The 25060-nt window shown below is 43.9% G+C and overlaps 1 protein-coding gene across 1 annotated transcript in view; it reads right to left on the reverse strand.

The window, feature by feature from the left end:
* Window positions 1-1548: 1548 nt before the first annotated feature.
* LOC119464799 (venom peptide isomerase heavy chain) overlaps window positions 1549-25060 on the reverse strand; it is a 30432-nt gene continuing 6920 nt past the window's right edge. Inside the window, exons 3-9 of the mRNA XM_037725726.2 lie at window positions 20947-20974; window positions 19793-19869; window positions 18340-18455; window positions 15716-15854; window positions 10974-11088; window positions 6261-6409; window positions 1549-1754 (exon numbers count right to left, since the gene is read on the reverse strand). Coding sequence (XP_037581654.1) covers window positions 1575-1754; window positions 6261-6409; window positions 10974-11088; window positions 15716-15854; window positions 18340-18455; window positions 19793-19869; window positions 20947-20974 — 804 coding nt within the window. The 3' untranslated portion in view covers window positions 1549-1574. The remainder of the gene's footprint in view (window positions 1755-6260; window positions 6410-10973; window positions 11089-15715; window positions 15855-18339; window positions 18456-19792; window positions 19870-20946; window positions 20975-25060) is intronic.

Consider the following 25060-nt stretch of genomic DNA (forward strand, 5'->3'; position numbering starts at 1 on the left):
GGAGCCATGGCAGTCGTCGGGAGGTCCGGGATTCGGACGCAATTTACAGTTGCGGTGGCTTCGTTCTGACCTTCCTCTTCAGCATGAGGACCAGAGTTTCGCAACGCAAGGACGCACACAGAGATAAGCGACCCCCACACTTTCTGTTCTCTCTGGACAGCGACGGTTTCGCACAATTCACGTGATCCTGTAGCGCTCATTTCTTGCACAATTAATCTCCAAGGTGCCCCTGTAGGGTTTTCACCACGATGCTCAATGAAACCAAACTTGATATGCCAGCATGTGTAAATAGTGAATGAAATAGTTTGAGCGGATAAATGCGTCCTTTTATATGTGAACGATCTATATCTGCCCCTTTAGGTATTCAATGTGGACGTAGGGCTCGCCGTCTCTTAAGAATTTCCGAAGTCAGACTAGCCACATAATGATATAATGCTTTGTACGTTTTGTCAGAGGTATGATCTGACTGTATGGAGAAGCGTTAGGCTGCACTCAATTTATAGCGTACGTTGTCCAATTATTGACGCGATCACTTCATGCTCCGCGCTGACAAATGGCGCTGATTGCACATGGCTCGTGCTGCCGAGAGCTTCAACTTTAGAACGGCTTTGCTGGCCACAGTCTGCTTACAGACCAAGCGCTGGCCAGTTACTCGGTCAAAGTTTAAAATACCGATGGCATGGTGACGTTCCTGAGATAGTGAGTCTTCTGACCGCAACAAAATGAATATTAAGCAAGTGTCAGAAATGACAGGCTTAAAGAACAACGTTAAAAGGGCACCAAAAGGAAAACAGTCTGGGCTGTTACGTCCTAAAACCACGATCGTATTGCGAGGCATGCCCTAGTGGGGGACTCCGGAACAATTTTGACCACCGTCGGTGCCTTAACGTGCACCCATTGTACGGAACACGGGTGTTCTTGGATTTCGCCCCCATTGATATACGACCGCTGCGGCCGGTATTTCATCCCGTGTCTACGGGCTTAGCAACGCTACGCAGCGTTACGCTACGTACCACAATGGCGCGCAGAGCACAAAACCACAGTTGTCGTCAACTTAGGCCTGCAATCGTAAGGTTAGTTGGCACGGGTCGGTTGCAGAAACGGTGTATATGAGTTTCTCTTGAGTGGAAGTTTCATATAATAATATCGATCTTTCTAAGTATTTCTATTAACACAGCTTCTGGCAAAACATCATGCTGTTTTTTGTTTTGTTTTATTGTGGCGTGTTAACGTGCCAAAACCATGATATGATTATGAGGCACGCTTTAGTGGTGGACTCTGGTGGAAGTTGCACCACCTGGGGTTCTTTAACGTGCACCGAAATTTAAGTACACGGGTTTTTCGCATTTCGCCCCCGTCGAAATGTGGCCGGAATTTAATTCCACGACCTCGTGCTTAGCAACCACGGCGGGTATCATGCTGTTTTTCAATTTCAGCTTCAATTGAGATATTACGTTGCATTTTAAGAGTAAAAAGAATAAAAAGAAAAAAAATGGTGTGTGCACATTCCTTTTTGCTAATAATTCTAATGCGATGATGATTTTCCTGGTTTTATTACGCTCAGCGTTCGCTTCTTAGCTGTTGCTTCTCTCCAACGCTGCCAGCTGCTTTCTTATCCAAGGAACATACGTCGACACTCGTGTGTAGAAATCAGCCTTGGTCGGATGAGCGCAGCCGTAGGCGAAAGCGGCAACGCCAACTTGAACAGCTCTACCGCCTTGGCCGAGGATGGTAAGTGGCCCGCCGGAATCTCCCTGTAAAACACATAGACTTCACACGTCAGGCTCACCACCTTGCTAAGTGAACTTCAAAATAAGGGCATTGAGATAACAACAGTGTCACCAAGTACTAGAAGAGAAATCTGGGCGAGTTGGTGGGAATTCATGTTTAGGAATATAACAGCGCTAGAAAGAAAAGGACACAGGCAAAGAAGAACTGCAAAGAGAAGCGCCAGTGTCGTGTTCCTCTTTGCCTGTGTCCCTTGGCTCTCTAGCGCTCTTATTTTTTCCTAAGCATGGATACCACTAGGATTACTGGGAGGCATTGTTGTGATGACTATGTTCAATGAAAAGAGTAATGTTTTTTTCCGTCAATTGTTTTTCCGTTGAAGGCTTTGTTACCTGTTCTCTGAGCCAAAGGTGTAATGTATGGCATACTGTGCGGGTGCTCCATTGTCTTTATTTGATTTTGTTTGCCTTCTTTGCAAACACAAAAAAGCTGCATGCATTATCTGCATATTGCAGTAATTTTTTCATTGTACCTTGGCACGAAGGTGCCACTCTTCATTATGGCTATAAAATGGATCATTTTTGCGTTCTACGGAATTAAAAAATCGTCTGTTGCAGACAACACAAATCTATTCCTTTAGCTCCATTATTCAGAGAGGCGGACATTACTTGCACGGGAAATTGAAGCACATTATCTAATAAATAACGAAAAATAAATAATTACCTTCATAACTAATTATTTATGGCACATATAGCAATTCAGGAACTGTAGCCGGTGAGTTTGCAAGGCATATCCAATTGAAATGAATTTCCATAATGAGACTAGTTCGGAGATATGCTCCATCAAAGTCGGCGTAAAAATGTTTTTTTTGTTCCACTTATCGTACAATCGTACAATTTCTCATGTCAGACGCAATTATTCGAATTAACAACTCATTTACCTACTAACATGAAAGAAGATGTACAAACTGATTGTGCTTGTCTAGATTTTTCGAAAGCGTTTGTCCTTGTAGCACATTGCCGTTTGATATTCAAATTATCTATTTGTAAATTAGATTCTCACACTAACATGAATTCGCCGTTTCCTATCTAATCGTCAGCAATTCACAGCGGTTAATAAATGATCCTCGCATCTTTCACACGTTGCTTCAGGTGTACCACAAGGCAGCGTTCTTGGACCGTTACCTATTACATGTCCTCACACGTGTGCATTTTAGCGGACGACTGCAGTCTTTATAGTACTTTATCGTATTAAGAGTGACAATGATCATGCAACCCTCCAAAAAGAACTTGAACTTATTCCTCTTTGATGTAACACTTGGCTAGTGAAGCTTAACGTTTCTAAATGTAAAATTATTTCTTTTAGCCGCAAGCATACTAACTCTACGTTTTCTTATCACATAGATAACATCAGTATTTTGCATGATACTCAATATAAATATCTTGTGTTAACCTAACTTCGACTCTTTCGTGGTCAACGCACATTGCATACACATGCGCTAATTCTTCGAGATAATTAGGGTACACACGCCGAAAGTTACATAATTCTACTAAATATATTCATAAACTAGCTTACCTAACATTTGTTCGACCTCAGCTTGAATACGCTGCATCCGTCTGGCCTCCCCATCAGATATATTTGATAAAAGAACTGGAATCTATTCAGAATAGGGCTGCGTGTTTTATCTCACGTTGTTATGGCTATAACAAAAGCATTACACAAATTAAGCTCGGCCTCTCATTACAGCCCTTGCAAGATCGTCGTGATATAGCCCTGCTATCCTTATTTCATAAATACGTACATAACACAGAGCCATCAGTTCTGCCTCTTGAAACTACAAGGTCGCAACGGTTCTACAATTGGTTGAATTTCATATCGATCTACGGAAAGACTAACTCATTTACCTACCCCGCTCTTCCTAGAGTCATTCGTCATTTGAACGACCTTCCTAACACCATAGTTTATGAAAGTGACCAAGAACATATCCGGCTTCATCTAACAACGCATTTTTCAAGCAACTCTACATATCCTAACGTATTATTTTTGTCATTGCCTTTCCAGTAACAACGTGCAACTACGTGTTAATACATTTTTGTTGTAGCTTAATTATGTTTAGGGCACTCTGTAATACCATTGATTATGTTTTACTCTGTGAAATTTTATTGTTAAATGAGCTGTCGCGTTGAAAGCCTTCAGTTTGTTTTCTTGGACATATTGTAACACTACATTACTATATTAGCGCATTTCTTACCCTGTATATTTTGTATATATATTCACATATGAATTCTAATTACTGTATAAGTTGTATTGTTTTATTGCACTCTACCCCTCACACAATGCCTCTAGGGGCCTGTAAGGCATCTTTAAATAAATAAATAAATAAATAAATAAATAAATAAAGGAGGCCATTGGAATATTATTGACTGACCCTGCAGTACACTGCGCATATTCTTCTGTATTTACAAGAAAAAAAGGTGTCCCATTAAACATCATATATTATCTGCAAGCACGCCACTGGCTGATGAGCTTCCAAAAAAAACCTATTGCGCATGATATGAAGATTAATACGAAAGCAGTCAGGATTCTTTGGCTACGCGTACAGAGCAGGCGCAAGTTGGAATCAGCTATAGCGCAAGACAGGGGTAATTGGAAGTCACAAGGAGAGGCCTTCCTCCTGCAGTGGACATGAATATAGGCTGATAATTATGATGATGACAGAGAGTCAAGCATTATTAGTGTAAAAAGACAATTCAGTGGCAGCGCTGAATTCTGAGAAAATATTTACTTGCACTGATGGTGAAACATGTCTTTGTGATTGATCATTCCTGGTATATAATATAGAAAACTGAACATCAGTTAAATAAACTAAACACAAAGAAACGACATTAGCCACTATCACGTCTTGAAAGAAGCGCACGGCAATAGATAGCTATATTACTTCACAGTCTGCGGCTGTCGTGGTAGCAGAGACATTGCAAGGACACTCTGAACTTTATATAATTTCCATGCGGCACAATAAAATCAGCATATATTAAGCAGAAGGAAGAAAGAAAATATTCCTTCAAGAATATTCTGCATTATTATATTGGCAAAGTATAACAAAAAAGGTTGACAAAGATTTTTCCAATTCAACGCGTTGCAGGTCTCCACTTTGTAAAACTAGATTCACAAGAAACTTCCCTATACATCTTTAGTTGACCAGCAAGCTTTCCAGTTAACTCATGGGGAGCGCAACAACGCCCTACAGTAGCCGTTTGCTTGTCTAAGCCGACAAACAACCTCAGCCGACGAACTCAAGAGAAAAGCAAAAGACGGCATGCATGTTAAGTATCTTGCTGCTGCGTACCTCTCAATCGTGCACAAACTAGTCCGGCTTAGCGGCCTTACAGGCTTTATGTGATAAATACTGTAGAGGCACTGCTGTCTACGTACCATTATGAATCGTGAAGCGCCCACACAGTCCGCTGAATAGCACATTTAGCAGACATTTATTCCAGTTTGGCATGTCTCTCTCCGCTTTATTCTAAATTCTATATAGGGCATATTTGCACACCTGGTGCAGAACACTTTTCAAGATTTCTGTCCCATTATTATTTTTTGCACTATATTCTACGAATTAGTTGGCGCTATTGTGAATTAACACTATAGTTGCTTTTCTTCATGTAATCCATATTTTGAGGGGTGTTAAGCCATCTGTCGTCGTGTGGCCAAATACTCACACAATACATGGTTTCAGAGGAACTTGTGGCAAGGAACTTGAGAAGACGACTATAGAACGGAGGTGTGTTATCGGAATTGCTTTTCTCTGATTTCATACTACATGCATGGTAATTTGCTTACAAAGCTTCACTGTGCTAATATATAAAAGGAAGTCAGAAATCAAAACATATTTTGTTCGCGCGGATATAATGTGATGGATTCGCTTCTAAATAGCTATCCCTGAAATATAGGATGGGCGAACTCTAAAGGGACACTGAAGGAACAATTGGGTTGAGCCATAATAAAGTAAATTACCCTTCTCCAATACTAAAAAATACCACTCGTACCGTAAGACGATGCTTTGTAAGCAAGAAAAGCCTCGGGAACATTATAAAGATGGCGACGCCACCTTGAACTTTTCGCATCACATCACCTTCACGTTGTATTTTTTTTTTCACATTACGCGCTCGACTCACGATAACCATTTATCGGTGACGATGCCTTGTAAGGACGGCAAATACTGACTCTGAAAACTTTTAAGAAGGGCTACATACGCCATAAAAGTCCTAACACGGCAAAATGCTTTAAAATCATGACATCGAAGTGACGTACTGGACATGTGGTTCTGTCACAGATTTCCAAAAATGAAACTTTGAGTTTCATTTCTTCTGTTTCTTCTTATTGAACACAGTACCACACATTTAACGAAACTGCAGCTTTGATGTAATGCTTAGTCAGAGTAAACTGATCTTCTGTTTCTCTTTAGTCTCTGTTTAGAAAGTATCTGTATGGTTCACTTTTGCTCCGAGAACAGTTTGGTGAATGAACCTCACCTTGCATATTCCTTTACCTTTTCTTCTGGCGCACAACACCACGTTCGGCGTTAACCTATTCGCAAGTTCTTCTCTGCTGAAGCTTTTCTTACAGCGGTTGTAAGGAAGTATCGTCTGGGTGATTCGAAGCAAGTCCAAGCCACTCTTGCCTGTTGAGACGGACAGCTTGTCTATGAAGTGTGCTTATCCTGACAACACATACTGCAAATGTCTCAAATCCAACTCGCACAAACATGAAACTTCATCTGCATTCGCACAAAGGAGTTACAATGAGAAAACTCTAGTCCCCCTAGACAATATTCCCCACGCTGCCCACACGGAGACATTGTACCCACCTTACGCGAATCAGCCTGTTAAACACGTAACTACACTTGTGGGTAAAACGGAAGAGCACGATAAACAGGCACATTGTAGGTCTTCGTTTTCAAAACAGTGGCACTACAGCAGTAATGGCTACGTCGCTTCCCAAAATCCCCGAAGTACAACAGAGTTTAAAAAATTGTACTGCGGGATAAACCACAGACAATAAAAAAACGCAGTCAACACATTTTGTGAGTGGCTGTAAAATTTCTAGAAAATACATAACATTGTATGAAATCGCACAGAACAGCTAGTAGAATGCAGACCTAAAATGTTACATGAAATCGTCAGTTTCGATTAGGAAACTCTTGACTCGCCACACCAATAAGATGCTTTTCTCGAAGTGACATAACGAGCTCTGAGAGTGGTGGTTTCAGTTCTGACCTTTTGGTACTGATGGCAATTTATCAATGGTCACACGAGTGACTCCTTACTGGCAACAAGACCTACAGGGAACGGCAATCTTGCACGTAAATTACAAAATGACATAACGAAACGTGAGAATATGTCAGCCCACCAAATTCATACAGCGCGAACATTCACTGATGCACCAGAATATTTTAAAGGTATAAAGTCAGTGTTGGCAGCCCTGGTAATTGTCCTCATAACATATTCACTTAGCGCATTTTTCTGTCAGTACCTTCAGCTAATGGGTCTAGTTAGTGATGCATCGTCACTGGCACCCCCTCCTTGCCACTGCGCACGTTTTCTGCGCACACTTCCAGCGCCTATAAAAAGCCTCGTTACCAATAAACGTCGTTCACTGTTGTACGCTCGTGTGTGCACGCTTCAGTTGCGACAAGGGTCGTCGCTCTGCGACCATGGCTGCGCACGGGGGACCACCATCTTTTTATGAGGAGGCGGTCAACTGGGAGGCTTACAAGCTGCGTTTGGAAGCACACTTCGAGGTTCACGACGTCGCGTACGGAAAGAAGCGCAGGGCGATTTTGATCACAGCTTTGAGCACAATGACAGTGGATCTATTGGATGCGCGCTGCGCGCCGGCGAAGATACAGGACTTGATATACGACGATGCCGTGAAGTTCCTCGGTGAGCGATTTGCTCCGACATGTAACGAAATCGCAGAATCGTACAAGTTCTTTACAAGGAATCAGCTTGCAGGAGAGTCTGCAAACGAATTCATAGTGGAGATACGAAAGATTGCAAGTAGGTGTAATTTCGGTGACGCCCTCGACAGGATGCTAAGGGACCGTATTGTCTGTGGGCTGCGCGTCGCGAATGTGCGTCGGAAACTGTTGGTAAAAACGGAAGTCACCCTGAGGGAGGCGGAAGAGGCAGCGCGCGCTGCCGAGATGGTGGCTGCAAACGTAGACGAGATGGCGAGTGGCGAAGATACAGGCAACGTGCACGCTATGCTTATGATGAAAAGTAAATGCCAGCCAAGCAGATTTCCGTCACTGCGAGCGACTGCGAACAGGCAAGACAGGCGGCACGAAGGAGCGTGCACATGCTGCGGCACAAAAGGTCATACTGCGGGGAAATGCAAGTTCCGTCATGCTAAATGTTTCAATTGTAAGAGGCAAGGGCACCTAGCTCTGGTGTGCCAGCAGCGCCAGTATCAGCAGCACAGAGTAGCCCACTGGGAAGGACAATGGTCGGACAATGACGACTATGAACAATTCCTGCTCAACATGCAAGCGACGTCCGTCAACATGGTTCAACCACTTTTTTGCACCATGGAATGTAATGGCGTGGTGCAAAATCGCAGTTGACTCCATCGCAGTTAACTCGCATACGAAATGGATAGAGGTGAGCCCCATGAAGATAGCCAGCGCGGCACGTACTATCGAAGCATTACAATCAATGTTTAGTAGGTTTGGCCTGCCCCGAACCGTGGTTTCTGACAATGGACCACAGTTCACTAGTGCGCCGTTTCTGTCGTTCATGAAAGAGAACGGAATTTGCCACCTTCGCACTGCGCCTTATCATCCTGAATCAAAGTGCTTAGCAGAGAGGGCAGTGCTAAAGATAAAGCTGGGACTGCGCAAGAATGCTAGCGGCACACTGCGAGGTCGATTGGACCGAATTCTCCTTCAATATCGCCGAATCCCTCTGCCCAGTGGAAAAACACCAGCCTTCATGCTGCTTGGTTTCGAGCCTAGATACAAGTTGGATAACATCGTGTCATGCCGCCCTTATTCTCACGCAGATACCGAGCACCCCGGAACAATCCGCCAAGTGGGAGACTGTTTGGTATAGGAACTACGGGACTGGAGCCAGATGGAAGGCCGGCGTTGTGCAGGTCCCCGAAGGCGACCGCATGGCAACCATCAAATATGGAGATGGCGAGCTTCATCGTCGGCACTACGACCAGTTAGGAGCGAGGAAAACTAACTCTGGGTTCGCCGCCTGTGAAACAGAAATCAAGCAAGAGCCCGGCGTTGACGCACAGCAGACCGAAGCTGGGGAACCTGGTGCACCAGTGATCGAAAGCGAACAACCCGAGAGCCCAGGTGGGCCAGACGCGGATAGCAGACCAGATATGGAGGACAATCAAGTTATACGTGACGTCAGCGGCGCAAATTGTGATGCCAATAAAGATTCTGATCCTGGCGAGAACATGTTACGCAGGTCTACCAGAAACCGCCGCCCGCCAGATCGTTACCAGCCTTGAGGGGGAACAAGGCTGATGCATCGTCACTGGCACACCTCCTCGCCACTGCACACGGCAGGCTGATGCATCGTCACTGGCACCCCTCCTTGCCATTGCGCACGTTCTCTGCGCACACTTCCAGCGCCTATAAAAAGCCTCGTTACCAATAAACGTCGTTCACTGTTGTACGCTCGTGTCTGCACGCTTCAGTTAGCCTCATGGTAATGAATGACTCAAGGTTGAACTAGCTCGCATAAAGAAAGTGGCGAGGTCCACACTGTTTTTTTTTAGCCATCGCTTATGATTTGAAGCAGGAGATTGCTTCAGAAGAACAAACCCAACGTTGACACTACTGGATGCTGGCGCTCAGCTTATTTAAAATTGCGCCACTTTTTCTTACAAAGTTACGTTGATGGAGACAGTTACTTTCCGAAGGCGGAGTTAGCATTGCTTGGGGCTAGTTTTAATCCGTAACTTTTCAAACATAGCGCAGAACTTTAGGATAACACTGAAAGACAAAATACGACAGGCACAAGCGCTCACTTCGAACTAAAGTTTAGTGCCAGAAACATTGAATAAATGCACATAGGAACACAAAAGAAATAAAACAAACCAGCAAATCACATGGTACAGAAAACACGTGTGCACTGCCGACAATAATGAGCTGTTACCAGCTGTTGTTGAGAAGAACCAATTTATTTTTAGATAAAGAAACGGAAGGCAAGCTCACGCACTTTAAATGATAAATTTAGGTCACTGCGGGGGGGGGGGGGGGGGTCAATTTTGCCTGTGCAGCGATCTCGGTCTAGTGTATCCCTGAAATTCTGCCCGATAAATGTTACACTTAAAGCGTGAGACTCAATAAGCTAGATTCGCACGAAATGCTACTTCGACATTATATCATGCATCTTGAGTAGAAGTGTTGCATGTCTTGTTTTCTAAGAGTTTGTTTACAATATTCAGGTACAAGGCACTGCCAATTAAAAAGAGTAGTTAGAATAGGGCCATGTATCTAAGATAATATGGGTCACTTCAAGGGGCTTGTTTTAAAGCTGATTGAGGTAAACTGACGCAACCACGTGCGTTAAGCTATTGAAACAACAGCACGTCAGGTTGCGTCACGTGACTCCGACGTAGAACTAAATGAGCTGGGATTTATTTATGCTTTCGGTGACTGTAACTACAAAACTGATTTTAACGAGAATGCAGTTACGCAAGTAATCACACGCGTACACGATTGTGCGTTTTGTAACCAATTCTTTTCGACCAGAATATTGCATTCATGAAATTAGACCTACTTATCGGAAGTTCCTTGAAGGCTGTTGCTGACTCATTAATGAAAGATCCGCGTTTAATCAGATTGCACGCTTTACGCGAAAATTCTGGTGTACTCTCGAAGGTATGTGAGCACCATTGAATGTTCGCTATTTCCTCTCTGAATGGCAGATGGATTAATGCCCAAGTCAGATTCGACGACTAAGGGCCGTCTTCGGCGCTATGGTTGTGGTTTGGGTGTTGTCTGTCTTTTTGGGCACAACATGGGTCTAAAGAAGGTTTAGTTTATTAGCTCACACTTTGGGCAGTAACCAAATCGTCACCATTGGTACAACGTCTACATGACAGTATTTTGGTAATGGTACAGTCGTAATCGTAAGAAACTATAGGGCGGCAAAATGCGCTGTTGATTGTGGGTTAAGCTGTGAGTCGCAGGTAAATGGTTCACTTCTTTGATTACTCACGTGCGGACACTCTGCCCCAGCCAGAAATTACAGCCTCTTTTCCCACAAGGTTGCGTCCTTTCCATGGTAAGCACACTGGTCTGACAAATCTGTCGAACTTAAACGGTTCGGCTGTCTGCGAAAAGAAGTAAAGCTTACAAGGGCATCCCTGCAAATGTCGTTATTCATAAATGGTTCTCCTTCTCTGGCCATTTGCTTGCTAAGTTCACTTACTATGTGACAGCTGATATTTAAAAGGATGTGTTAGCTCCACCGAATCCATCAATGGAGCTAACAGTCCCATGCGGGACCAGATCTAGTGCACTATAAAAATACTCGCGGACAACTTTCTGTGGCAATGAAGGGAAAGGTACAGGCGCGTGGATGCTGCACATGTGTTACCACGCCAAGTAGTCCGTCAGCGTTTGTGAGTGCTTTTGGTTGCTTGGAACAGACGCTGAATCGACGCAGCTTCCACGTGCGACGGTTTAGCGTTTGCCCAGACGCGGAAGGGAAAAGCCGCCAAATGAGCGCAAACTTTGACTTTCACTGCTGTGTTCTGTCTTATTTAACTGTTGCTAATAAACTGCTTATGTTTTCTCTTCCCCAGCCTAAACCAACGTGGATTAAAACGCGGAACTCTTTTAAGAAGTGCTCTCATTTGTGCGCGCTTTGCCTCCGCAGCTTCCCCTTCATTGTCACAGAAAGTTGTCCGCGAGTATAATACTCGAGAACCTTGCCAATAGAAAAGCCGCTGGCCGTAGCTCGATTTGTGGAGCATTGCAAGCGCAATCCGGAAGATGCGGGTATGGCTTTCCAGCGACGACAATGGTGTTTTCGTGTCCAATAATTTTGCAGCAAGAGCTAGATTGGCCGCATTCTAGCCGTTTTGTTGTGGTCGGTGGCCGCACCGCGAGCGGAGCTGTTGCCTAGCAAACACCGCAGCGTTTGCCGGTAATGTTGCCGGCGTTTGCGCGTTTCCGGCGTTACCGGCATTGCATCGCCGGAGGAGCTGGTGTTGCATCGTATATATAGAAGACCGGATCGGTGGGATTCGTCGGCAGATATGGAAAGTGAGTTGGACCGACTGAAAGAAGCGAGGCTTCGACGTCGGAACAAATCCAAGAGGAGGCAGCAAGCCGAGGAGACGGAGGAAGAGCGAGCCGCACGCCTCGAGAAGCGTCGTAAGTACGAAGCGGCCGGGCGAGTGCATTCAGATGAAGATTGTTCGTCGTCTATTCATTTCCCCTATTATTGCTATATTTCAATTACAAAGGACACCCAATTTGCCGCATGTTTGCCAGCTTCATAAGTTCATGACTTACGAAAATCACGCTCGTCTCTTTTTTTCGGAATTTGCTTTACGTACTACCTTTTCAATGTGAAGCTATTTTACCTTGCAGCAAACCTCATGCTGTCTGCGTTATTTGAGCCTTCAGGCGTTTATATCAAATTCATCGGAGCTAGACTCTTTAGCACTTCACCAACGGAAATAAAACAATAGTAATAAATATTTTTCTTGCGTGAGCTATTTCATGATGCGGGTATAAAATTTTACCTTCATTTTTTTTTCAACGTGGCTGCAAAAGACGACTTCTGTAACTATGAATTTACGATGGTGTAAGTATTAAGATGCAGTCGTCGGTGGAATTGCTGATGTTTTGTCAAGCTGCCAGAGCTAAAGTTGATTTCTACATGCAAGTCTGATTGTATTTTCCCTGCAGTGTTTCAGCGTGTGAACCGATCGTAAACCTTCGTAAATGAAATTCCCGACCGAACCACGGCTGCGCTGGGACTCAAGCTCTAGGGTTACAGCGCGGCCATGGCAGAACCAACATTGGGTGGATATTTTGGTAAGCGATAGCTTGCGCATGAGGACAAGAAACGCGCTGAAGATTTCAGTGACAAACGCGCCTCTGAGCCGCCATGGTTGACCTTGCGGAGAATGCAGTGCTTTTATTAGGCAATATCACCTGTTATATATATATATATATATATATATATATATATATATATATATATACAGGGTGTCCCAGCTATCACACAGCATGATTTAAAAAAAAAGAGGAACGCCGTTACGTGAAGCAAACCTAGTGCGTATTGTTTCCAGTAAAGTGGAGTAGCCGCCAGTATTTTTTTCGTTACCGAGATTTAATAAATAATTGTAATAATTATCTAACTCGAGAAGTACTGTCCTAATTATCAAAGTGTCAATGAGAAAGTTGTATAGCAACATGAAAAACTCCCGATACAGCTTTCCATTGCGCAATACGTGCTACATAAAAGTGTTTTTCCGAGCATGAAAGAAGCCCGCGAATACACGCCAAGTGCCTGATAAACTCAACGCAATACCAGGAATTAGGCACGCAGTATACGCCGATGACATCACTATCTGGACCACCACTGGTTCTGAAGGAGAAAAGCAAGACGCACTCCAACAAGCGACCGACGTCGTCCAGCACTATGCAAGAAGCAGCGGTCTTCGATGCTCCCCCGAGAAGTCGGAACTATTACTCGTTCGACAGAAATCCCGTAGAAAACTCAATGAAATACCCCACATTACACTCACCCTCGACGGCAAAGAAATACCCACAGCAAATCGCGTCCGCATCCTCGGCCTCCATATACAACAGGACGGCGGAGGCGCATACACCATCCAACGTCTCAAGCACACAACTTTCCAAGTCATGCGAATGGTCAGCCGCATCACCACCGAACAACACGGCCTGAAAGAAGACGACGTGACCCAGCTCGTCCAGGCCCTGATAATCAGCCGAATCGCCTACGCTGCCCCGTACCTTCCCCTCACTCCCAAAGAGAAAGATCAGCTAGACATACTTCTGCAGAAAGCATACAAGCAAGCGCTCGGCCTACCACCGGGAACAGCCACACTCAAGCTCGAAGCCCTAGGAGTCCATAACACAGTAAGAGAAATCATAGACGCCCACCTCACAAGCCAACGACAACGCCTAGCCCTCACACCAACAGGCAAGAAGCTCCTAGCGCGCCTAGGCTACCCAACACAGGGCCGAGGCCACGAAAAATCAATCTATCTAGCCCCCAACATCCGGGAGCATATCAAGGTCGCCGCCATCCCCAGAAGCATGCACCCGGAACATCATGCCGGTCGTCGCAAAGCTCGCGCAAAGACTCTTCGAACAAGATACGGTAACCTCCCCACCATACTATACACAGATGCCGCGCAGTACCCCCGAAAAGCAGCCATGGCAGTCAGCGTTGTAGACCATAACCTTCAAGAGGTGGTCTCGATGACGGTCCGCACTGCCAACGCCCTCGAAGCGGAGGAGACAGCCATCGCCTTAGCCATCACCTCTAGTCAAACCAAAGAACACGTTACAATAATTACCGACTCCCAATCAGCTTGCCGTAGCTATGCCAGAGGCAGAATATCTTCCATCGCCGCCCGACTCCTCAAACAAGCCTCTCTATTACCCGACGTTGAAATAGTATGGACTCCAGGACACGAGTCCCTCCGTGGAAATGATCGTGCGCACGCTGCAGCCCGAGCTCATGTCACCCGGGCGCCACAGGAGAGGGATACGATCGCATCTATGGAGCCTGTACCTTTACAATACCACGCCATATTAGAACACCACAGATTGAACAGGCGACAATACCCACCCCCGCACAAGACCCTCTCACGCGAAGACGCAGTAGCATGGCGACAATTACAAACCAACACATACCCCCATTTAAGCAGATTACACGCAATACACCCTGCACTGTACTCGTACAAATGCCCCGTTTGCAACGACTACGCTTCCCTATATCACACCACATGGGCATGCCCCAAAATACAGGTAGTCCCGCATATACCCAACCCCACACCCGAGCAGTGGGAGGCCGTGCTGACTAGCTCGGACCCTCGTGACCAGCAACAACTGGTGCGGCGGGCCCGGGAGACAGCAAGAGCCGCAGGAGCCCTGGACTGAGGGCACCTCCCAACACAAGCAGGAAGACGCCTGCTTGTTTTTTTTTTCTTTTTCTTAATAAATGTTTTTCCTCCTCCTCCTCCTCCAAGTGCCTCGAGCGGCCAGTCGTGCGGCAGTTATGCGTGTATTCGCGGGCTTCTTTCACACTCGGATAAACACATTTATGTAGCACGTATTGAGCAACAGAAAACTGTATCGGGAGTTTTTCATGTTGCTCTACAACTTTCTCATTGTCACTTTGATAATTAAAACAGTACTTCTCGAGTTAGGTAATAATTACAATTAATTAATTAAATCTCAGTAACAAAAAATTACTGGCGGCTACTCCGCTGTACTGGAAACAATACGCACTAGGTTGGCTTCGCGTAACGCCGTTCCTCTTTTTTTTAATCGTGCTGCGTGATAGCCGGGACACCCTGTATATATATATGTATATATATAGTCGCACGGAAAGCCATGCGCTGCCACTTTCCTCCCGTAGTGCGCGCTTGATCACGTGATATTCAATCGTTGGTGCGCGGCAAGACATCGCGCATCAAGCCACGGTCCCTTTCAGCTCATCCTTGCACAACTGCCCTCACGCGCGCAGCATACGATGCACGGGCCGGTCATTCTCCTGGCGATAGCATAGTAACGACGAGCTTGAAGACTTGCGTAGTGTGTCAGTATAATTGATATTGCAATAAAATGCAGCACGAAGCAGTTATCAACAAATATATTAGAAATTGCTGAGACGATGACTTTATGAAAAATGTTTTGATTGATTGGAAATGCAAGAGTTCGGCGATGGCACGGAGGAAGAAAACTAACCTTTGCCAACGCGATGTCGTGACCAAGTTTTCCAGCTATAAATGAAGGATGGCTGAATAAGGCAGCAATGCCAACTCTTGCACCTCGAAGTTTTTCCGTGCTGTTGTAGATAATTACGGCTCCGTCAAGGTAAATCCGTCTATAGGAAGATGAGAAAACAAAATAAATTGGTTCCTGTTTTTGGCTGCCTGGTAGCGCTCAAGTTAAATAGAAATAAAGCGCAGTGCCAACAAGACACATACTTGAATAATATATAGGGTGTCCCAGCTAACGTTAGCCAGGCTCTTAAAAATAAATAAAGGATATACGAGGTGAGGTACCGCACCTGGTTTTATTTTTTTTAATTTAACTTCTGTTAATTAGAAGAGAATAATAAACGCATCTTTAATTATAAAATCAATGGCAGAAATTTTGATCGCAAAGTAATAATTGTGTTTGAAAAAACCGCATTCAGTTGTTTTCAGTGTGCTATGCCTTGCGTAGTTATTTTTTTCCGCGTTATATAGAAAACGCGCGAAATATGAAAATAGTCGCATGACTACGCATCCGCGCGCCGAGATACCAGCGGTCTCAGGCGTTACTCGGAAGAAATAAATCTGCTGAATGTCGTTGCCAAAGAGATCCCGTCGTTACGTGTCGCAATGTTCCTCTGTTTTTTTCAGTGCAACCATGCGTCCAGCTACAACAACATATGCGTTGTAGTTGCCTCGCTTACACGGCTATCAATACCGATAAAAGGACTGTAAGTGGTTAGCGCCTACAGAGAACTAGAACCACAAGAAAAACGAAACCACTTGCATGTTAATGAAAAGGCAACAGCTGACAAAAGGGAAAAATCTACAAGCGAGCGGTCAGAAATGATAAAATGTAAACTGTTTTATTGATGGTTGCTCAATAGAGAAAAACGCCCAAGTCGAGACATTTGACCATCCTGACTGAGCCATAATCGAGACTTAGGACTTTTACTCAGTGTTCGGGACTGTCCCAGCTAAATTCGGGACTGTTGGTACCCCTAGCCAACCCGCGCAATGCAATGTCCATTCCGACGCCATGACCAGTGAAGGGTCGTTGAGACAGAGCAGTGCTGGTAAACGAAAGCTATTGATGATTGCCCTGTCTGCGTAAGAGTTGTTAAGGTTTGCTTGACAGATTTTACGTGCTATCTGTGCGGATAAAGCGACGTGCTTTTTTAGGTGATTTTTTATTTTTGTTGTTTGAATGGATGCACGGTACGGTATGGTGTGACGAACTTTATTGTGTACTGAAGGTCAACACTAGGTTGACGCGGGCCGCGCTACGCCCTTTTGCTGAACATGCAAGCATGCGCTGCGCGTTATAAAGGCTGAAAGAAATCTGGACATCAAATTCTAAAGCGAGTGTTTTCCACTGAAGTTGTATTCGTCCTTGAGAAGAGAACCCTTAGCGCGGAAGGTTTACATTGGCACATAACTTGCTGCAAAATTACTTTGCAAGTGCATCTTCAAGTGCCTGTGACGGCGAATATTATGTTTCGCTGTGTGCGTGCATATAAAACCTTTCGCGAACACTAAATATGTCACTCGCTTTTGGACTTTTTCTTTCGTTTATTTACGTTAAAATCATTTTGGTTTCTCTCTTTTCTCGTCAATATGGGGATATTGATAGCACAATTGCATATGAGTCCAACAAAATATAGAGCCGGTTTTGTACAATACGTAATCTCCATAATTTTAAAGCAAAGCTTTATTTGCCTACCCGCGCAATATACTTCGCCTAATAAGCGTAATACGTGAATTTTCCATCAATAAAATACATTACACAATTACATGGGCTTGTGCAGATGGCAAGTAGTTTCATGGTCGATGAATTGATACGGTGGTACTTTTCGATGCAGGAACTAGCGTATCAAACAACATCAAAATAGTATCAACTGAATTGATCTAGCGAAGACAATAACATTTTGCCGTTCGAGGAACCAAATTTGCTTTCTGCCTTGCTTGTCGTGTGTGGGGGCTTTTTCCAATTTTAGCCAATCAAATGATTATGTCGCATTCTTATTTTATCAGATTTTGTAATTCAAAAGATACATATAGAGCTACAATTAAAACATTGAGCTAATATCAAATACGGTTAAAAGAACAGGCTGCCTATGTGGTGGACAACTGAACTGTCGCATTCAATAACAATCATTTTTATCATCATCCTAATTATCATCATCATCCTTACCAATTATTACTATATTTACCCTGTCCCGGAACAACCCTAAAGTCAGAGCATTGGCGCACGCATACAATTAGCCAAAAGGGGAAAAAACTACAAAAGAATACAAAAAATGGGAAAAAAAACAAACAAGAGTGAGAAAAGTTTACAAATCACGAGAAAACAAACAGAAAAATTATGAAAAAGCAATAATGAAAACGAGGGTTTGAGTATTATGAAACGCAAGGTAATAGAAAAAGAGTATAAAATGACTTGAACAATGTGTGAAACAATGATAGAACAATGCAAACTTTAGAAACTGTATGACAGTGAATTATGAAAACTATCAAGATAAAGAAAGCAAGTGCTATAAAGACTTTGTGTTCTGTGGACAGTTGAGAGTTGGCTGTGGCAGGCAGGAGCATGAAAATAATATGTATAATTACTGCTTAGCAATGCAGTGGCTTGCAGTGAGCACAAAGTTAGCGGAAATTATACTTCCTCCACAAAACTTGCTGACGTTGTAGGTTGCGTTGTACATGAAAGGCAAACCTAATTGCACCTGAAAAAAAAAGTCAGACAAGTTAGGAGCACTGTGATTTAATGCAGCAGTAAAGAGGCAGAAAATGAGCCGAACGTGTTTGTTCGTCATTTTATAGATTTTCTAGGGCACATCGGTTACCGCCAAGCATCTACACTGATTGCTCGATAACTAAAGCATGACAGGGACGCAACTTAGCAGGGATGCAGAAGGCGAAAATAACAGGAAAATTTAGTTAATGTGCAACCTGTCACAAATTCTCAAAATCTAATTTCAGGGTACAGTTGTTTAAATAAATTACCATGACGTAGCGAAATAAGGAGATCGTGGTTTATATTAACGCTCTCATCATGCTCCTCCCAACGTTAATGTTAGTCACCGCCGTCCGCTCGGGAGGTTACATTAGGGCTCTCTGACAGTCAAGTATCGGTCTTCTTAAGCTCATTGGCCGAATACCAATAGGTGCCAGAAATTAGCAGCGTCAGCTTTTTCATATTTCAGGAGCTAGTGATAAGGTGCTTGGATGACGGGTCTCAATTTTTGAATTAGCACAAAGTGCGTAACTTGCAAAGGAAAAAGAAACAGTGTATTTTTCTGAATGACTTACCTAATTAGTACTTCGAATCATTTTATCATGCATGCCTTTGTGGTGAAAGCTCACCTGCCAAAATTGCCCGATTACCGTGGCTGGGCTATTTTGATGGAATTTTGAACGCGTTTTCTGAAAGAACCTTCACAAGAAATTTATTCTACTATATTAAAAGTTGTTATAATTCACTAGCATAGCGTACGGCGACATTCACTTAAATCGCTGTCTAAGCTGACTTTTTTCGTGACAAAAAATAATGTCAATAATAAAAATTAATTAGATTCGTGGATTTAAGGTGCCAATACCATGATATGATAATGAGTCACGCCGTAGTGGTGGTCTGCTGAATACCATTTACCACCTGTGGTTGTTTACCGTGCACCCAGCGCACAGTAAGGAAGCTTTCTTGCGTTTCATCCTCATCAAAGTACAGTTACCATGGTCAGAGAGTAAACCCGTGACCTCATGCCGCTAAACCACCGCGGCAGGTAATGTTAAGATTATACTGCATATATTTACTGCATTTCTACCTTCCTTTAAAGTTATCGGTGTTTCGACAAATGCTTGCGCAAATAATCCACCTATTGATTGCGTTATAGTTTGAAAGCTGTGTCGCTGGTCAACATTCCAGGCGCTCCATGGAGATTATTGTCTGAGGGGGATAATTTTTTACTACATTTGCGTTTCTAATTTGTCAACCTCGAGAACTTTTTATTTTTCAGTCAAGGTTTACGCGCTACAATTATTTACTCATGAACAGTGTACTTACAATCCATGGTACTTGATCCTTCCTATGTACAAGATGCCCACCAACAATTCTTCCTGAGGGGGCAGATATGCCGCAATCTGAAACGAATATTCTGTACAGCGCATGACATGACAATGCGCATATGGATTGCAATTGTTTGGACACTCCAGGCGCATTTCTGCCGGCGCCGTCGTCGTCTCCGTGAGGTTGCGTATAAAGCCTAAGGGCGATAAAATCATCGCCGCGCGCCGTATGCTGTATGTGCGAGTGAAAGCGTGCATGGGCCTGCCGGTGATCGCAGCTCAATCTCGCGCACGCAAGAGAGGGAAGCAGGAAGGAAGCGCTCTGTCTTCCAGTCGCGCGCAACCCTCCGGAGGGTGGGTAGGGAGGGGGGCGTTCTACTTCAAGCGCCCTGCCCGGCCACTGTATCTTGAAAGCCATCTGCTGCGGGGCCAGAGTCCGCTTTGCGCTGTGTTTTCGCGGCTTAGTTCGCGTTCATGCCAGTGGCGGCACGAAGGTCATTCCGCTCGCACCTGTAGCCGCGCTTACTCACTCCAGCGTTTTAACAGCGAGTTGCCGCGGTCATCGAGAGAGATGCGTTCATGTTTGCTTGTGCGCGGGTGACACCATGCTTGTTCATTTAGTTAGTATGCCTATGTTTACATTTTATACGACCAATAAAACTTCTTTTCCTACTGTGTGTAGCTGTCCATTAATAGTCTATCGCAATCGATGCTTCGCCTTTCAGGCGCAACTGTGCCTTTTTTCTCTTAGTAAACTACAACACGAATCTGTCTGGGATGCAGCCAGAACGCTTTTGTTTGAAGTGAGCTTATTTGCAAATAATTGCGTATTACTCGGAGTCTATTAGAAAGGCGCATTCATTTATAATATGCAACAAGGAAACATTTTTCCTTGATATTGTTGACTTGAATATTGTGCTGCTTACGTAAATCAAGCAATGAGGGCCTATTTTAAGGGGAACTTCACTTTTTAACTATAAATTACTCACTGCAAATCGCGGCCGCCCGTCATTGCGTGTTAAGTCAAACACGGCCTAGGAAGGTGACTCTTGATGTCACCTTTCGTCTCCAGCCTCGTAGCAACCATGTATTGTCAAAGATGCCAGGTTAAAAATATAGGGGCTTGTTGTTAACTACTGTGAATAATCATACCTTTATTATTGATGTCATCAGAAGTGACCTGCAAAAGGAAAGATCGAGGCAGGCTCAACAATTAACTAAACAATAAAGAATACACGTGCAAGAAACTATCTTTGATGGCTTTTAAGTCGGCGATAGCTTTCTTAGATGATCCTGCTGTATACCACTATGCCATTTTATGGCTTCGCAGCAAACCTTATGTGCGCGTTTCATTAGACAAGCCAATTTTGGTACAAAAACGGCAAACAACATTTAGGAACATTTGTTACAGTAGGCCTGTCTTAATTCAAGCGATAAGCGGATTTGGTGAAGTCAGATCTCGCACTACTACGAGGGTGATATCTGGTGAGTCAAACCGCGCGGATGCCGGTGAGGCGTGGAGCTCACGTGATATCATTGACATCAAGCGGGCGCGGTTGCTGTCACCTGCGTCAAACCAATCAGGTGCCCCTCTCTCCCCTCCCCCGCGTTTCATTTTCCTGTTTGTCTATACTTTCCTTCTCGTTCGAGAACTTGGCTTATTCGTGTGAGAACACCGTCTGTCTGGCTTCGAGTACATCGTTTTTCTTAGAAGAATCGACATTCGGGCAAGTTGGTACTGGTTGAGCGTCTTGATGGGGCAGTGCGAATGACCGAGAGACAAGGAAGGGAAAAATGCAGGACAGCGTTCACCCGCAACTAACTTTATTTGAAACCGCACACACACTTAAAAACTAACTCTGGCACCCAAGGACTCGCACATCGGCGACATCAATGTCAATGCATTTACAAACAGCAAACAAGGTCATCCAGACGTGCTATCTTATAGTATGTTCTGAATGGGTTCGAAAAAAAAATTCACATTCACAATTTGTACCTGCTCAAGTGTCTGATTTTGCACGGTGAGGGCGAGGATCAGGTTTAGGACGCAATGAAGTGTGAAGAGACAACCATGAAGAAAAACAAACGTCACAACAGCCTCTCTTTCTTCATGGTTGTCCATTAGCTCTGCATTTCATAGCTTTAAACACTCACCAATCCCTGTAATACCCGCATTGCCACTACAGGTACCAAATAAATAAGCAAATAAATAATAAATAAATAGCCCAAAATATTCTGATAGAACCTATCTCACGATGACCGTCTTCCTTATTACAATTAGCTGTTGAAGTAATGCAGCTGAAACCTTACTGGTGAAGATACCTTTATTTACAACCTGTAGGGGTCATTCTATTATTTCGATTGCCTTGGGTCCGTCATCAATAGCGTATTTGACAGCTTCTTGGATAATGAAGTACGATACGTATTTAAGTCCTTTATTTCAGTTCCCTAATAAAAACATCTTCAGTGACTCCAGCTGTTCACGTTGTGGGTCAAAGCCTCTTAAGGCCCTTTCAACAAAGGAAGCCTCTCTCATAAATTTGGGGAGCCAGGCATTTGAGCGTATAGATATATCGACATTAAAGTCTCCTCTTATCATGATTGGCATCTTCACCTGGTGTCGTTTCTCTTCATTATAGCTCGTCAGCTGATAAGGCGCTATTCGGGTGCATGCCGTAACTGCAATAGAGGCTGTGTAACCAGTTTTATATAAAGTCGTGATTAACGTCATAGTGGAGTCAACGTGCAGCTGTTGTATTTTGTATTGGGTAACCTTGCGCATGCGCTATTGTGTGGCGTGCGACAGTGGCGTTTCAGGGGTTAGATAGCGGACATCAGCAGCAGGTCAGGACGGGGGAATTATGGTAAGAATGCTACTCGCATTGAAACATGAGCTCCAGCATTGTCACAAGAAGTGTTGAGGGGGTGGGTACACTGTTGTGGGGAACGAAGAGACGCACTCGAAATCAGCGACGCCCAAATGAACATACGTATTCATTCAAGGACGTATTTGGAAACGCCAAGAGTTAAGCATCGGCGCCCACATAAAATCGAGGTGGCAGAACAGCAGCGGCTGCATCTGAGTGTATGGAGTACAGCACATTATACTACGCAGTGAGTTATAGGAAAGTGGGATTTCTATTGCGATGGGTTAAGTTGCGTAGGCTTAACAATATAGTAATCAGCAGAGGAAATGAGGCAAGAAAAAGAAAAGAATAGAGCAGATTTCTGTGACCTTGCAAAATCTCCACGTCATTCCCGGCGACGTTGTTTCTTTCGAGTAAATGGGTTAGCATTTTATGTTAGCTGTAATTAAACCACACACTTCAAAACAGTGCCGCAACATCATCATCAGTCTATATTTATGTCCACTGCAGGACAAAGGCCTCTGCCTGCGATCACCAATTACCCCTGTCTTGCGGTAGCTGATTCCAACTTGCGCCTGTAAATTTCCTATCTTCATCACCCCACCCAGTTTTCTGCCGTCCTCGACTGCGCTTCCCTTCTCTTGGTATCCGTTCTGTAACTCTAATGGTCCACCGGTTATCTGTCCTACGAATTACATGGCCTGCCCAGTTCCATTTTCTTCCTCTTAATGTCAACTAGAATATCGGCTATCCCTGTTTGCTCTCTGACCCACACCGCTCTGTTCCTGTCTCTTAACGTTGGGCCTAACATTTTTCGTTCCATCGCTCTTTCTGCGGTCCTTAACTTGTTCTCGGGCTTCTTTATTAACCTCCAAGTTTCTGCCCAATATGTTAGCACCGGTAGAATTAAATGATTGTACACTTTTCTTTTCAACGAGAGTGGCAAGCTCCCAGTCAGGATTTGCCAATGCCTGCCGTATGCACTCCAAACCAATTTTATTCGGCTGTAAATTTTTTTCTCAGGATCCGGGTCCTATGTGAGCAATTGACCTAGATAAGCGTACTGCTTTACAGACTCTAGAGGCTAACTGGCGATCCTGAATTCTTGTTGCCTTGCCAGGCTATTGAAAATTATGTTTGCCTTCTCAATAATTATCTTCAACCCCTCTTGCAATTTCTCGGTTAAGGTCCTCAATCATTTGCTGTAGTTCGTCCCCATTGTTGCTGAATAGGACAATGTCATTTGCAAACCGAAGGTTGCTGAGATATTTGCCGTTGATCCTCACTCCTAAGTCTTCCCAGTCTAAGAGCTTGAATACTTCTTCTAAGCATGCAGTTATTAGCATTGGAGAGATTGTGTCTCCTTGCCTGACCCCTTTCTTGATAGGTAACTTTCTACTTTTCTTGTAGAGAACCAAGGTAGCTGTGCAATCCTTGTAGATATTTGTCAAGATATTCACGTATGCCTCCTGAACTTCTTGATTACGCAATGCCTGTATCTGGTATGCTGGTATCTCTACTGAATCAAATCCGTTTTCATACTCAATGAAAGCCATATAAAGAGGTCGAATGTACTCCGCAGATTTCTCTATTACCTGATTAATGACATGGATATGATCAATCGTAGAATATACCTTCCTGAATTGTATAAAATATTCACCAAGACAATTTCCAATAGAATGAGGGCAACATTTGACATCAGCCAACCAAGACAACAGGCTGGCTTCAGGAAGGTGCCACAATATAAAGTACCTCAAAGAATTTGTAACATAGTTTTTTTTACATTAATGTCGAAGAGGCAACACAGAAATCAAATCAGATCAAACAGATGATAAAGTACTCAGCTCACATTAGAATGACAACGAAGTAACAACAAAAGTGACATGCGACACATAAAGTTGGCTTTCATATACACTAAATTCAAAGAAACGTCCACTCAGGTACGAGAAATGCACATGTATTTTGGCAATGAAAGAAATACAAATTCCAATCGATAATAACCAGCAATTTTAATCCTTTTCAGATATTTCTGGAGGGCCACTAGCTCTCTCTTTCTTGAAATATTCGTTTGACTTTTCAGATTTAAGGACTTTTAAGAGTATTTTATGCCTATTGGCCTGTGTTCTACTGCCATTAGATGGAATAACAAATGTATGGTATTGTATGTAGTAAGATACTTTTAGCACATAGGTGCATATCATTGTACCTAGTCATTTTCATAGCGTGTGAGCGTTGTGTAAACGCATCCTCATAATCATCATCATCGTTTGTCGGGTTGGTGCTCGCTGGCTGTCTCGCACTGCGTTGAAATACAAGGGCTCTGCCTTCGTAACGGGCGTCGTCCTAAAGGATCCATCGACTCTGCCACCACAAATCGTTGTGGTGGCAGAGTCGTGTTA

This window comes from Dermacentor silvarum, chromosome 9, assembly GCF_013339745.2.
Source record: "Dermacentor silvarum isolate Dsil-2018 chromosome 9, BIME_Dsil_1.4, whole genome shotgun sequence".
NCBI lineage: Eukaryota > Metazoa > Arthropoda > Arachnida > Ixodida > Ixodidae > Dermacentor > Dermacentor silvarum.